Source organism: Rhinoraja longicauda, chromosome 13 (assembly GCF_053455715.1).
Source record: "Rhinoraja longicauda isolate Sanriku21f chromosome 13, sRhiLon1.1, whole genome shotgun sequence".
NCBI lineage: Eukaryota > Metazoa > Chordata > Chondrichthyes > Rajiformes > Arhynchobatidae > Rhinoraja > Rhinoraja longicauda.
Window position 1 is genome coordinate 27,816,226 of NC_135965.1, and position 13,074 is coordinate 27,829,299.

General features: G+C 42.7%; 1 protein-coding gene across 3 annotated transcripts in view; it reads left to right on the forward strand.

The window, feature by feature from the left end:
* Window positions 1-13,074, forward strand: part of dzip1l (DAZ interacting zinc finger protein 1-like) — a 109,372-nt gene that overhangs the window by 64,528 nt on the left and 31,770 nt on the right. For 2 of the 3 annotated variants that reach the window (XM_078409946.1, XM_078409945.1), the window contains exons 15-16: window positions 574-722; window positions 4,765-4,930. In XM_078409946.1, coding sequence (XP_078266072.1) covers window positions 574-722; window positions 4,765-4,930 — 315 coding nt within the window. Of the gene's footprint in view, window positions 1-573; window positions 723-1,661; window positions 1,771-4,764; window positions 4,931-13,074 lie in introns of those variants that run through there. The other variant, XM_078409947.1, reaches the window with a different exon arrangement.

The following is a 13,074-nucleotide window of genomic DNA, read 5'->3' on the forward strand; positions in this document are numbered from 1 at the left end:
TGATCCCACTTGCCTGCATTATTCCCTTATCCCTCTATGCCCTGCTCATTCAAGCACCTGTCCCAATGAATCAGGGTCCCAAAGACGTACAGGTATGTAGGTTAATTGGCTTAAATGTAAAAATTGTCCCTAGTGTGTGTAGGATAGTGTTAACATGCGGAGATCGCTGGTCGGCGCGGACCTGGTGGGCCGAAGGGCCTGTTTCCGCGCTGTATCTCTAAACTAAACTACAAAACGGGCCAAGGAATGGCAGATCAAATTTAACTCAAAATGTGAGGAAGTTGCATTTGGTATAAAGTAAATGGTGGGGCCCTGGAGAACGTTGTACAACAGGGAGGCTGAGGGGCATGGGTACAGAGCTCCTTGAAAGCAACAACACAGATAAACAGGGTGGTGAAGGTGGCATCTGGCAGACTTGCCTGCTTGGTCAGGGTATTGAGTGCAGGAGGTGCAATGTTGTGTTGCAACCTTGTATGTTGTTGGTAGGATATGTTCTTGTTATGATACAACCCGAGTCACAGCAGGAAATCTGTTTTGTATCTGAGTTGTTATTTTCACTCTCCTGATTTCTAGGGACTATGGTTCAAAGCATGGCTAGGAGTCTGGAGAAACAGATGAGTTCTTCAGTGAAGAAACCCATCGGGGGAGTGAAACTCCTTCCTGCACCTCAAGCCGCCCCTCAACCTTCCCCAAAGCACAGCACCATGGTGAAGAAACTGCAGGTAAGAAGGCATGAGACACATTAACAGGCATTCTGCTGGATCTTTACAGCCCCTGCACACTGCAGCCCTTTAGTGCTTAGTAAGGCCAAAACAAATGTCAGCATTCCAGGTCTGAGCTCCGTCAGAATGCAGAGAAAGAGAAAACAAGTTAGGTTTTAGTTGCAAAGAAGGTAGGGGGTGAATGGGAGGAACTAAGGGAATCTTTTTGAAAGGGTGAGAATGCTTGGGATAAGGTGGCTGTTAAAGGCAGATTATCTTTCTTCGCCTGTGTTATGTATTGATAATAACAGGAGTGTGCCCAGCAGGCCAGTATAAGATCAGTGGAGCAGACAAAATGTATAAGAATGAATGACAGATGCTGGTTTACACTGAAGATAGACACAAAAATGCTGGAGTAACTCAGTGGGTCAGGCAAACATCTGGAGAAAAGGAATAGGTGACGTTTCGGGTTGAGACCCTTCACTGGAAACGTCACCTATTTCTTTTCTCCAGAGATGCTGCCTGTCCTCCAGTTAATCCAGCATTTTGTGTCTATATAAGGTCAGTGGAGTTGCTTTGCATCAAGGGTGAATGTACAGGCTTGGCGATCAGTGGCACTTGCATGCCCTTCATATCATTAATCACCAGAAAACCAGTGTAGACTTGTGATTCTTAAATGTAGACTACCGTCCTGGGATTGATTACGCCAGATCCTTGCTACTCTCAACATATCACTACCATCAGCTCTCTTCACATGTAGCCATCTCATTGACCATTGAAAGTTGCCATTGAATTAGCATCTAACTGCCATTCAGGAATTGCATTTCAGATCACATCAATTTGCGTTATTTCATAAAGAAAATCCCCTGGTTCTTTTAGTTAATCACCTCATATTTGTACCATTTGCTAACTGTTCTATTTGTGATTGAAAGCACTATATCATTATTTTCTTAATCCAAGCCATAAAAGAACTTGGATATCTTTATCCAAAATAGAGGGCGGCACAATGATGTAGTGGTAGAACTGCTGCCTTACAACGCCAGAGACCCGGGTTCGATCCTGACTACCGGGTGCTGTCTGAACGGAGTTTATACGTTTTCCCTATGACTGCGTGGGTTTTCTCTGGGAGCCCCGGTTTCCTCCCACATTCCAAAGACATGCAGGTTTGTAAATTAATGGCTTCTGCAAATTGCCCTATGTGTGTAGGATGTGAATGTGGGATAGCATAGAACTAGTGTATGGTAGGCGTGGACACAATGACCCGAAGGGCTTCTTTCCATGCTGTATCCCTAAAACTACAACTTGACCTTTTCAACTTTCCTATGTTCTCTAAATAACTAAAGCCCCTCACGAGGGAAATCCTATAATAGTGATAGAGTTATACAGCATGGAGGCAGGCCCTTCATCCAAACTCGTCCACACTGACCATGGTGTCTTCCTGCGCTTGACCCATTTGCCTGCGTATGGTTCACATTCCTCTAAACCTTTCCTATCCGTGTCCATGTCTAAATGTCTTTCAAACGTTGTATTTATACCTGCCTCTACCCCTCACTTTGGCAGTTCGCCATTTTCTGTGTGAAAAACACACCCTCAGGTCCTCTTTCCCCTGGCACCTTAAACCTAAGCTGTCTCGTTTTAGGCTCTTCTATCCTGGAAACAAGACTATAACTACCTACCCTATCTGTGCTCTTCATGATCTTATAAACCTCAAAGGTTCTTCCTCAACATCCTTTGCTTCATGGAAAAAAGTCCCAGCCTATCCATTTTCTCCTTATAGCTCAAGCTCTCCAGTCCCACTAACATCCTGGTGAATCTTTTTTTGCACACTCTCTTGCTTAATCTATTCTGCTCCCCGTCTAACAGAATAATAAACAGAAAAAAACTTCAGCCCACAATGTCTGACGAACATGATGTCAAGTTAACTAATCTTCTCTGTCTGCATGCGATCCATAGACCTCCATTCCCCGCATATCCATGTGCCAATCCAAAAACTCTTAAATGCCACTATCGTTTCTGCCTCCATCATCACCCCTTGCAGCATGTTCCAGGCACTCACCCCCTCTGTGTAAAATAAAACCTGCCCCACACATTTCTTTTTAATATTCTGAATCCAAACTGCAAGTCACCATGGGCTACATGTATCCTAATGTTCTGGGTCAGTATACAATGAGGGATTTTTTCAAATGCTTTAATGAAATCCATGTGGACAACATCCACTGCCCTACCCTCATTAATCATTGTTAATGGAGACAATAGAGTATATTAGATGATGCTCATCTAATGTCCATGCTGCTATCATCGGTACAATCATGGTGAACATCTTTACAGTCACCAGTTGAATGATAATATAATTTAATTGGCATTGGTGCATGGATCTGTCTTTGGGGAAAATGGACAAGAGAAGAGAAAGTCTCTGTTGCATTGGATCTCCTCAACTCCTTCCCTGATGATCATGCCTTGGCAGAGAATTGCATGCCCTCCCACCCAGGCGTTGAATTGGCCCAGGAGTTTTGCAGTATTCTAGCCTGCATGTAACTGCAAATGGAAATCTATTCTGCAAGTAAACAAGATCGGAAGGACAGCACCAAATGTAGCTGGACCTTGGCAAGAGTGCAGACAGAGGAACTTGGGTTGGGACAATTCAATTGGGCTTTAGGAACTGCAAGTCCAGGTTGGCTGGATGGATCCATTCATCGAATGTTGTGCACCACAATAGTCGGCTGGATCTTCTGACTTGCCGTACACCATATTTATCCCTCACAGTTATGGCTGCAGTGTGCACAGTCCAACAGAGCCTTGTTGACTTTTCCAAACATTTGCCTCACTGGTAAATCCTGCACCACTCTGGCACAGATACAGAACATCACATGACCAATTCTGGCACTGGTTCAGGAAGTCATGAGACCTGAAAAGTAACACACTTTTGAAACCTTTTGTTCCCTTTCTCTGCCAACTCCTCAACCCAGGTGCCAGACCCTGCCGACTGTGCTATTAATTGTGATAGCTTCTGGTGAAATAATTTCCGATTGATATACAGGAGGTTGTCGTTGATGCCATGCGGTGTGAATATTACCCAGCAACAAACTTGTGACTCAGGATCACTACAAAACAATAATTTGGATTTTGAATTGAAACATAATTAAAACTTGATCTCTTAGACTAAAGGCATTATCAATACTTTCATGTTCTTTCAAATATCAGCCAGTATCTCCACTTGATCTGATGCCATTAACTAAAAGATAATACGAAATGTTAAAGGACCACTGTCTTTAATGTGCTATATTTGCGTAAGAGAGAAAATGACGGCTTGGGCTAGTCCCACAGCTGATTCAATGCATATTGAGTAGGAATCAAAGCATAATGCAATTTCAACTCCTGCCAAGATAAAACATGTCTGACATTCTCCACAAGATGAGGAGCATAGTTGGTGAATACCATGCATCTTGTCAGTAACAGTACTTTGGAAAGCAAAGTCAGTGGCTTTCTATGTTTACAAGAGCTGGTGAGAATATCTTTCCCATTCTCTAGTGTACTGATTAATCCCTGAGCTGTTCGAAAGGGATGCCTCCCCTCAGTGGGGACGTTGAGAGCTAGCGGTCCCACATTGTGCTACAGGAGAGTTCCTGGTTTTAGCAGAAGAGGGTGGTTGGCTGTTCGATGATCGACGAGCCACTCCACTGATCCTCCAACTGGAAATACTGGTTAATGCGGGCAGTTTTGGGAGTAACTACAGTTTGACAAACAGCTCATTAAGAAGGGTCTCGACCCGAAATGTCACCTATTCCTTTTCTCCAGAGATTCTGCCTGACCCGCTGAGTTACTCCAGCTTTTTGTGTCTATCTTTGGTTCATTAAATGTTGGCCTAGTCAAAGTACCTATACGTCATGGGGAATGAAAAAACCCCCCACTTTTTAAACATTTTTTTGAGATCTGATTCCTTGCAGTTCCAAACTGCTGTTTGCTCTGGTGTTGTCCCAACCATGGTATCCTTGTTGCACTCCTCCATACGGTTGCCTCTCCAATAATGTCACTCATGTCATCTATCCCTGTTTTCTCTTGGCAGTTGTCAGACGATGAGGAGAGCGAGCTGGACATCTCGTCCATCGAGGATATGTCAGAAGAGTTTGCTCCAAAAATAAAAGCTTCAAAGCCTGTGCCAGTGCCACGGCAAAGTATTGAACCGTCTCTCTCTCAGGGAACTAGTGCCTGGAGCTCGTCAGCCACCAGAGGTTGGTAGCGAGAACGACCTGCATGCTGAACTTAACACTCAACCAAAAGAAAAGGACTTTCTTTTTGGCTTGCATGCTTTTAATAACAAAGTGCTGTTGACTTTATGTTGTCATAATTTGTCATTGATAAAGGCATTTGCCAGATACAGGCAGTGTCTAAAGGTTTGTCATATAAGTGTGTGTTTTAAAAGAATCGTGAAAATTATTTTTTTAATGGTCTTTTTGATAGTCAAGGAACGATTTCCGTAAGAGATATTGTGGTGTTATGTAATATTGCTGTATGTAGCAGGAAACCACCCCTTCCTTTCAGCTGTTCTGCTGAGACACCTGGCCTTACATTCCAACCTCAATAACCTCTTCCCTGCTTCCTACATGTGATGCTAAACAGATACACCCATCTGTGGCCCAACTGTTCCGAATTACCAATCACAAAAAGATGTACAGCATACAAACAGGCCCTTCAGCCCAACTCATCTGTGCTACTGAGTTGCCTGCGTAAACCAGTCTCGTTTGCATGCATTTGGCCCAATCCCTCTAAACATTTCCTATCCATGATATCCATGACCATCTGCATGAATTTGACTCAAAGCGATGGGATTGTCATCTGATTATTTAACATCGCATGTATCTCTCCTCTCTCCTAACATGCACCCCTCTCAGGGATGGAAGTCTAGTTGCTGTCAGTCAGGACTTGCTTCCTTCTCTTGATACAGGTCTTTCTCCAACATTTACTTTCCTTCTCAATAGGATGGGTCAGCAGTGAAATTGTGATCTGGATCGCTATTTCTCCCACTGTTTTCCACACAGGGTGATGGTGGTATCCCATTGATAGGAACAATATTATTTGCAGACATCAATCTGGAGGTTACAGCGCTGACCTTCCTTCAGCACAGTGTGACAGACTGTTGTGTAGGACAGTATCACTGCAAATATGGGTGAAGATACACATCATTTTAAAGCCACATTATAACCCATTCACTACTTGCACTTGAACTACGTATTAACGTATGATTTATGGGACCAAACAGATTATGAACAGAATCTTTTGGGACCAGACTGCTGTGCTATGATTGGGAGAGGAATGTTCATAGTTGATTGTGTTATTTTTATATATATTAAAGTTTTGTATAGAGCAAGTGCACTGATCCCAGTATGAAGATGTTCCCAGAGGATGCACAGATAATATAATCGCTTTTGTAATGTTCGAGTCCTCCCACCTGTAATTTTTCGTCAAGTTCGTCTCTCCACTGGGACCATTGCATTTACCCGTATAATTATTCTGAAACTGTAACTCTGTTCTGTGAAATAAAACCCTTTAGTTTAATTTATTGTTGCTTCCGGTGCTCTGATAGGAAGTGGTGCATTTATATCATCCAGGCACTGGCAGTGTAATTATTGCCATTAGACTGCTCTATTGCTTTAAGCTTCAGAACAACAGCCGCGGGGGAACAGTAGCATGAGAATGGGCAGAGTTCTTCAGAGGCTTCTGTACCTCATGGGCAGCTTTGCCACTTTTGATGGTGTGACTATTTCTTTCAACTGTCCCATTGCATGCCGGCAAATTCCTTGTCAGAGTTGTGATGAGAATTTTCCTTTCTTCAGGCACAGTGACAATAAGGTTCATGATATAATTTGTAGACCGTGAAGTCCTGCAACAGATTTTGGGGGAGCATTTTAACCTTGTGTGATGGAATGGACAGTCAGGCCACTTGTTCTCTGCCTGAGTTCCGTCGCCATTGAATGGAAAATTAAGCCTGGCACACAATAGGCCGTTAGTTCAACGTTCATCGCTCTCTTGTCATTGCCTATTCCGCACTCTCCTCTCCATTGGAAAAGACAATTTTATTCCAACCTTCCATGTTTTTTTACAGTCTTCTTATCAATTGGTTGGACCCTCTCATTGGAAATTACTTTGTCCTAACCTGTTGCTGTCTCGACACTATCATCCACCAGAAACAAATAATCGGCCTGTTTCATGTTTCTCACACCATTGTCAACCCTTCTTTTCTACCTGGGTCATAGAGAGATACAGCATGAAAACAGGCCCTGCTGCCCACTAGCATGTCAACCCTCAGCCACTTTGCTCTAATTTCACATTAATCCCATTCTTTATTTTCCTTACATTCTCATGAAATCCCCCACAGATTCCACCACTCATCTCCACATGATGGACAACTTACAGTGCCCAATTAACGTATCAACCTGAACTTTCTTGGGGTGTGGGACAAAACCAGTGCACCCGGAGGAAACCCTTGCAGTCACATTGAGAACGTGCAAACTCCACATAGACAATGGCAGAGGTTGGGATGAAAACCTGGGTTTCTGGAGTTATGAGGGCAGCCCGTCTTCCAATTGCTCCACTGGAGTCATTGTCTTGGTATGTTGATAAAACGAGGGATTGTGATGGTGGGGGTCCTAGTTCTTAACCAGCATTGTTTTAAATGGACAAATGAATGTTGCTCCCTGCTGCATCTGCAGATCCAGGATGTCAGCAAGAGTAGCCTTTTAGTGGTGGACACATATCACCTTACCTAGACTGTCAAGGTCTCGTCCGCACCTCTTGCTTTTTAAACGTTTTTTAAAGTGGAGCCTTGGCAACTTTTTCTTTCTATAGTTCCCTAACTCTTGCTGGATTTGTTGTGTTGTGGCATTTCCCCAGCTGAGGAGAAGCTGATTGAAGTCTGAACACTAAACCTGAACCAGCCCTCCCTCATGCCGTCTCCAACATGCCACAGTGCCACACAAACCAACCTGGACACCAAGCCCTTCGCTGCGCTTTCAAGCAAAGCCCATTTTCAAGCAGTACCATCTCACATAAAGGTTTGCACAGTCCTCTTACTGAAGGTGATGAAAACAGGTGCAGGAAGGAACTGCAGATGATGGTTTACACAGAAATAGACACTAAAAGCTGGAGTAACTCAACGGGTCAGGCAGCATCTCTGGAGAAAGCCGCCCCAAAATGTCACCTATTTTCTCCAGAGATGCTGACTGACCCGCTGAGTTACTCCAGCTTTTTGTGTCTATCTTCGGTGATGAAAATAGGAATCATTTTGTCTCACACCCATATCTGAAAGGTGTAATGTTTGGATGTTCAATGGTTTGTAGCTGACATTTTATTCATAGAATCATTCCAGGAAAGGCTCGAATAAATAGCGGTCATGGAATCATGATACTTCCTGAGCAACTATTTTCCTAGTCGCTCAGTGAACGTGCTCTGTTCACCAGCCTCAGGAATGATTGGAGGTGCACACTATTTCTCGGTGCAGGTATTCAGAGGTACTTTCCCTTGTTTAGTTAATGCTTACCTTCAAACACATTCCTACTTGGCTAAACCTCACGCAGCAGGTTACTCCATCCGCTCTGCATGCAGGTGCTTGTTTCAAGCTCTCCGTGAGCTCAACAGAGTGATTAATTATGATGTATTAAGAAAGCCCACATTAAATGAATGTTGGCTTTATCGCTCTTCATGACATATTTGCCTTTAACAGCAGGAACAAAGGTACAAAGCTCTTATCTGATCTCACTATCTGCTAAGAGCCGAGAACCACCTAGCTGTAGCCATGGTCTCACTGATAAGCAACAAAGCTCCAATGAGATTGCCTGGTATTTTCGGAGGGAGCTGTATTTGGACAGGTGTGGTCAGTACACAGGTGAAGCTGCTCTCAGGTGCTCTCATCTAGTTCCATATAATTCTGCACCCTACAGGTCAGGCTTTGATCAGGTTCTGGCTCCAGTGAGCATGATTGCCACATCTCTTTCCTGCCTTTTCAAACCGATGCAACTAAAGTTTCCCCTACTTTCTGTCCTAGGATCCCACATGGCATTGATTTGAGTAGTTATAGAGTCATTGAGTCATGCAGCACAGAATCCGACCCTTTAACCCAACTCGTTCATGGCAACCAAAATGCCCCATCTATGCTAGTCCCACCTGTCTGTATCAACACATATCACTCTAAACCTTTCCGATCCATGTGCCTGTCCAAGTGACTTTTCAGATATTGTTTTTGTGGTTGCCTCAATTACCTCATCTGGCAGTTCATTCCATACACTCAAAGTGAAAAAGTTTCTCCTTAGGTTTCTATTAAATTTCCCCTCTCACCTTAAACCTATGTTCTTTAGTCTTGTTTCCCCGAACATAGGTAAAAGACTCTGTGCATTCGCCCTGTTAGTTCCCCTCATGATTTTATACCCATTTGTAAGATCATCTCTTGGCACTCCTAGGAATAAAGTCCTTGCTTTCCCAATCTCCCCCTGTAGTTCAGGCTCTTGAGTCCTGGCAACATCGTCGCAAGTCTTCTTTGCACTCTTTCCAGATTAATGACATCCTTCCTCCAGTCGGGTGACCAAAACTGAACACAGTATTCCCAATGTGGCCTCACCAACGTCTTGTTCATCTGTAACATAACATCTCAACGTCGGTACTTGGTACCCTGATTGATGAAGGCCAAGATATCGAAAGCCTTCTTGATCACCCGATCCAAGTGTGACATTATTATTAGGGAACTGTGTACCTCAAAATGCTCACAATTCAAATCCAAATCATAGACCTTAAGCTGAGTGATACCGGAGCCTTCTGAAATCAGTGCCGTGACACAATTTAATAAGGGAAGATATATATAAACTTTAATTATTTGGTTATTGAACTTAATTTTGTGAGGTCACTAAAAAGGATTACAATCAAAAATAAAATCAGCCAACACGTTCTACTGATATAAAGAATACAAATAAAGCAGTATTTTACAACAGGGTAGAGTCATGGAGTTCTGTCAGCACAGAAACAAGCCCCTTGGCCCACCATATCCACGATAACCTTTCGGTACTCATCTAACCAGCCCTTGATCTGTCGTCTTTTATGCTCTGGTGATTTAAGTGCTTGTTTAGATACTTTGCAAATGTTGTGTGAGTCTCTGCCTCCACCATCCCACAGGCAGTGCATTCCAGGTTTCAAACACCCTCTGGGTGTAAATGTTTTGTCAAAATCCCCATTAAACTTATTACCCTCTTTCCCAAACCTATGCCCTCTGCTTTTGAACACCTATGCTATGGGGAAATGTTTCTTATTATCTACCCTCTTTAGGCTCTTCAATTTTGAAACATCACAACAGTTTTTTAATTTTTTCTTGTGATCTGAGCATCACTGACTAGACCAGCATTTAATGAGCATCTCTCAATGGACAAAGTAATTTGTTTGGTCATTTGAAAGTCATCCATGTAATCTGTACACTTCAGTCAGACTGGGCAAGGAAGGTAGGTCTCCTTCCCTGAAGGATATTAATGACCCAGATGAGTTTTTATAACATTTCAGCAGATTAGTGGTCATTGCTACTGAAGCTAGCTGTGTTTAAAAAGTGAACAAATTTCACAGCTGCCAGAGTGAGATTTGAACCACTCTGTCCAATTGTTATTCCAGGCCCTTGGGTTACTAGTCTGGAATCTTCACCTCTGAGCCAATACTTTATGATGATAAAATTCCTGCAGCACTTGCAAAATATTTACGAATAATAAAAAAAAAAGTATTTATTCATTGTCATAGTTTATATTAAAAAAACACAATACGCACCAAACTGAATCTCAGGGATGAGATTAGAAAATGTTCCTAATTTCTAACAGAACAACGTTGATTTGTAAAGTTTTATTTTTGGAAAAAATAAAGCACTAATATCTGTGGATGAGTTCTGATGTTAAGCAATGCCCACAATAGATTAAAGTCCCCTTAAAATGGTTCTGAGCTATCATGACACCAAACATTCATCACCTCTTCTTGCCTTATAGTGCACTGTAATCTTTGCCCTTATCTCCTTTACATCCCCTGTGAACCTTTTAGCTATCTCCTGTTCCATTGTCCCTTTTCCATTTACACTTTTGTTATTCACACATGCCCAAATATGTCCCTGCTGCAATAATTTGTACTGTAAAAAAGACTAAAGAGGACATATAGGTGGAAAGGTAAATTAGACCAAGCAGGTTGAGAGTCCAAAGGCAGCATCAGAGGGATTTGGGGATCAAGGTTTGATGTTAGGATATGTTATTGTGGAGCTAGTAGAAAATAGATAGCATCAAGTTAATATAGTGAGAGGGGGAATTCTGAAAATGAGAAAGATACAGGGGATGTACAAAATTGGGAAGCAGTTCCAGATATCAGAATCAGGAATACTACATTGGAAAGTTGTTTAACCTCAGTAAAGATCACTTGACGTACTTTCTTACTTGTGTATGGGTGTTATTCATTTTGAGAAAATGGAACTATTCACATTCAACATAATATCCAATGGCATCATGTCATCAGGATAAGGAAGTGTAGGAAGAGGAGGGACAAGTTTTGTCCAGTAATGCCCCTAGATGCATTATCCACCACACTTGCCTTTCAACATGTTTCTTCCATCGGGTTCCTTGGGAAACGCATCTAGTTGTACCTTGAATCTATTTATATCACCCACCGTGGTAACCCTGTTCTTATTCTTGGGATTGAACAGTTTGCCTAGTTTGCCTAACTTTTAGTCTCTGTATTGTGGTGTTTGTTAAGTTGTCCTACTTCATTCATGGGTATAAGAACATGTTGGTTGAAAGTGATTCAAACTCTAGCTCCTCGGCAAGTATCTTTGGGGATGATGTTCAACTTCAGTGGGGAAGCAAGACAGCTGGTGGTGGATTATCCATATAGTACAGCCTGTCAATCTTTCCACTGTCAGTGGCTAGTTCTTGACTGCCTGCTCCGAGTCCCCCCCAGAAATGGAATATTTACTGCTTTCTCATGTGGGCCAACTGGGCTAGCCTGTCATCTTAGGCAATCGGGGGAACATTCTATGGCACTCTGCACATTATGGGAATCTAAACTACATGATAAAGTGACTGGGTAAGGGGGAGGGGGCTAGGGATGAAAATTGAATCTGGGAATATAATTGGAATCCTGAGGTGATGGCTGCCATCCAGACTCTCACCTTAGGGTCGCAGTGGGATCACGGTGAAACCAACAACTTTATACATAATCATATTTCCCTTGTTTGGCATCCACGTTGGGGCTCCGGTTGTATGCGGATTTCTCATCGGGATAGGTCCTCTTTACTGGAGCCATTTCTGTTTCGTAGTGGGTGCTGGTTTTGTGGCCAGACTTGTAGGTGTGACCTCGGCTTGGAGCCTTGTAGATGGTGGAATTGTACCTGCATAAAAGAAGTCTTGCTTAATGAGTGTATGAACATTCCTACTGATTTAGGAAGAGAAGTTGGCTGCTAAACCCTTCAAGCCTGCATTGTCATTTGATGAGATCATGCCATTCTGATTGTGACCTCAACTATCCCTGCTCCTGATAATCTTGCACCTGCCAGCAGGTCCTTCTCTCATTGTCTCTCTTTAATGTTGATCATGTTGATCTCCAGGAACCCCCTTACATTAATCCTACATTCGTCCCATTGTCCCCACACTCCCATCAATTCACTTCCCCGGATTCTCCAACTCACTCACATACTAAAGGAAATTTAGTTGATTTACCAGCCAATTGACCTACCAATTGCACCCTTTAGGGATATGGGAGGAAACCAGAGCATCTGGGCAGAAACCTATGTGGTCACATGGAGAATGTGCAAACTCCACACAGACAGCACTGGAGGTCAAGATTGAACGCAGGTTGCTGGAGCTGAGGGTCAGTAACTCTATAAACTGCATTATTGTGCTGCTCAAGTTAGTATTAAATCCAATACGTGACGACAGTGAAGGTGTTGCTTTATGTATGAAAACCCCTCTTCTACCCAAATGTCTATGCCCTGTGTGTGGTGATGAACTTTTCCCTCATGGGTGAGGCTAATCAATTTTTTTAAATTAATACTCAGCTAATGATATAAACTTGAAAAAACTCCTAGCTTTCATCCTTTTAGTAACCTGTCCTATTGAAAAATAATGTGTAAGAAAGAACTGCAGATACTGGTTTAAATCAAAGGTAGACACAAAATGCTGGAGTAACTCAGTGGGACAGGCAGCATCTCTGAAGAAGAGTCTCGACCCAAAAAGCCACCTGCTGAGAAATAACCTGTCTATTTCCAACATTTTGTAAGTGTCAACTACTGCTCATTGCATCTTACCCCAATGCCATAAGATTTAGTGTTGCATCAGTAAATTGTAGGATGACTGTTTGAAAGCCTTCTATTAACCTG